The sequence below is a fragment of the Loa loa genome, assembly GCF_000183805.2.
Source record: "Loa loa unplaced genomic scaffold supercont3.1613, whole genome shotgun sequence".
Classification (NCBI taxonomy): Eukaryota; Metazoa; Nematoda; class Chromadorea; order Rhabditida; family Onchocercidae; genus Loa; species Loa loa.
In genome coordinates this window covers 1-1835 of record NW_018109792.1, presented here as the reverse complement: position 1 = coordinate 1835, position 1835 = coordinate 1, and the positions used below count along the sequence as shown (strand labels likewise).

Genomic DNA, 1835 nt, shown 5'->3' with positions numbered 1-1835 from the left:
ATTTGAACGAGGTATTATGTAGCTAAGAGATATTAGTATTCCTATACCTATAATATATGCACGAAGCGACGAATTGGGGTCAGGACATTATTTTCGGGTTTTCATAATGACCGGGATGAAACACTGAAAGGGTCAGCCGGCCACCAAGGAGGTAGGAAGATTTCAATATCTTCATTCATCGACTGAAAATGCGTTGGTGAAGTATTCCGTGAAATAGGAACCAAAGCCAGACCTTTCTTCCCGGTGCACGCGATCACCTTTCCAGCACGCCGTCCTTCGCTGTTAACTAATGAGCCAGTAACCATACCTGAACAAGATTTAAAAATAATTTGAAAGTGTTAATGGAGAAAGAGATGAGAAAGCGAAGAGCAAGAAGAATGAGGTTGGTCACGGAATCAACTGGGAATTTTTAATGTTGTCATCATAACATTAAAAAACGACTGCGGAAGTCTGTTTAAGTTCACAAAATTTGTAAATCATGATGCGATGAATATATGGTCAAAGAAAAAATCGACTGCTCACCTCTGCATGTGAAAGGCAAAAGGCGCTTCCGTATTTCTGGTGCGTTTAACGCACGGGCTGTCAATTCCTGTCCTAAGTAACATCCTTTATTAGCACTGAAATATATAAAATTATCAGTACTACAATAATGAGGATATTTAAAAAAGAAAAAAAACTTGAACAAAGTGATACCAGCCTTAAAGATACTAATCTTACTAAGTTCAGACGATAAGACAAGGTAAGGATGAAATCTAACGAAAGAATGTAAGAGTGAGTAAGGAATAAAAGCAGAACAGTGTTTCATACTTAGAAAACATTTGCAAAATACCTATATCTATATGCATACCTTTTAATGGAAGTAAGGTCGTTGAATAAAGGACACAAAGGACATGTTGAGAAGAATCAAAATTACATTATTACAGACCTTACGCCATTCATAATATCGGCATTCATGAATAGTGGAAGTTCACCAGCTAATTCACTCGGTCCTTCTGGTATACCAAAATTAAAACGTCTTTCTCGGTATGCATGCTCGTCTACTGTTTGATCATCTGGAAGCTAAAAACTAATAAACACTAGTAATTGCTTCTCTAATAATAATGTATTTTAAATGTTTGTAATTCCATCCTCATCAACAAAAACTGAAACATTGCATTAAATTTATGGAAAGAAAAAGACTTTTTAACGGAATATTTATAAAGTGTTATTACCTGGCAGAATTTTGCTAAGAATACGTTTACCAAAGGATGGCACTCGTGGATCTTGAATGCCAGGAATATCATTCGTTATGCTGTCAGTATGATAAACACAGCTTTCTGTTTCTTCTTCGATTGTCACATCTTTGTGCACTTTGAACATTTCAAACAATTTCCGCAATTTCGATTGGTTATTTCGATCACTTTCAATTAAAATTTCACCTGCTTGTCGATACAAAATCAAATCTTCCACAATACGGCCACGGCTGTTGAGTAGCAAAGCATACTGTGCACGGCCATCTGCTAAACGCCTAAATTATTACTTTCATCAATTTATTTCACACTTGCAAAGCCAAACACAAGTTTAAGTTTTTCACTTAATACTCCGTAACATACCGACTTGCGGAACGATCCTTAGCATATCAAGACTGTTCTCTACAATTCCTCATTAAACAACTACTGGTACCGCTGATTGCAGTAGAAATCTTACACAAAGATGATTTTACCTAATACTCTGCACGTATAATCACGTGACTTTGCAAAGACGCATACAACACTATGTATATAACAATTGTAAAAATTGTTATATATATATTTTGTTATATACACTATGTTATATACATTGTTATATACACTATG

General features: G+C 35.4%; 1 protein-coding gene across 1 annotated transcript; it reads right to left on the bottom strand.

The window, feature by feature from the left end:
• Positions 1-95: 95 nt before the first annotated feature.
• Positions 96-1617, bottom strand: LOAG_15192 (aminomethyltransferase; the record flags this gene model as incomplete). The annotated part of the gene is made up of 5 exons (XM_003150684.2): positions 96-307; positions 523-617; positions 926-1052; positions 1212-1499; positions 1593-1617. The coding sequence occupies 5 exons, from the start codon at positions 1615-1617 to the stop codon at positions 102-104; spliced, it is 741 nt and encodes a 246-aa protein (XP_003150732.1). The 3' UTR covers positions 96-101.
• Between the last annotated feature and the right edge of the window lie 218 nt (positions 1618-1835).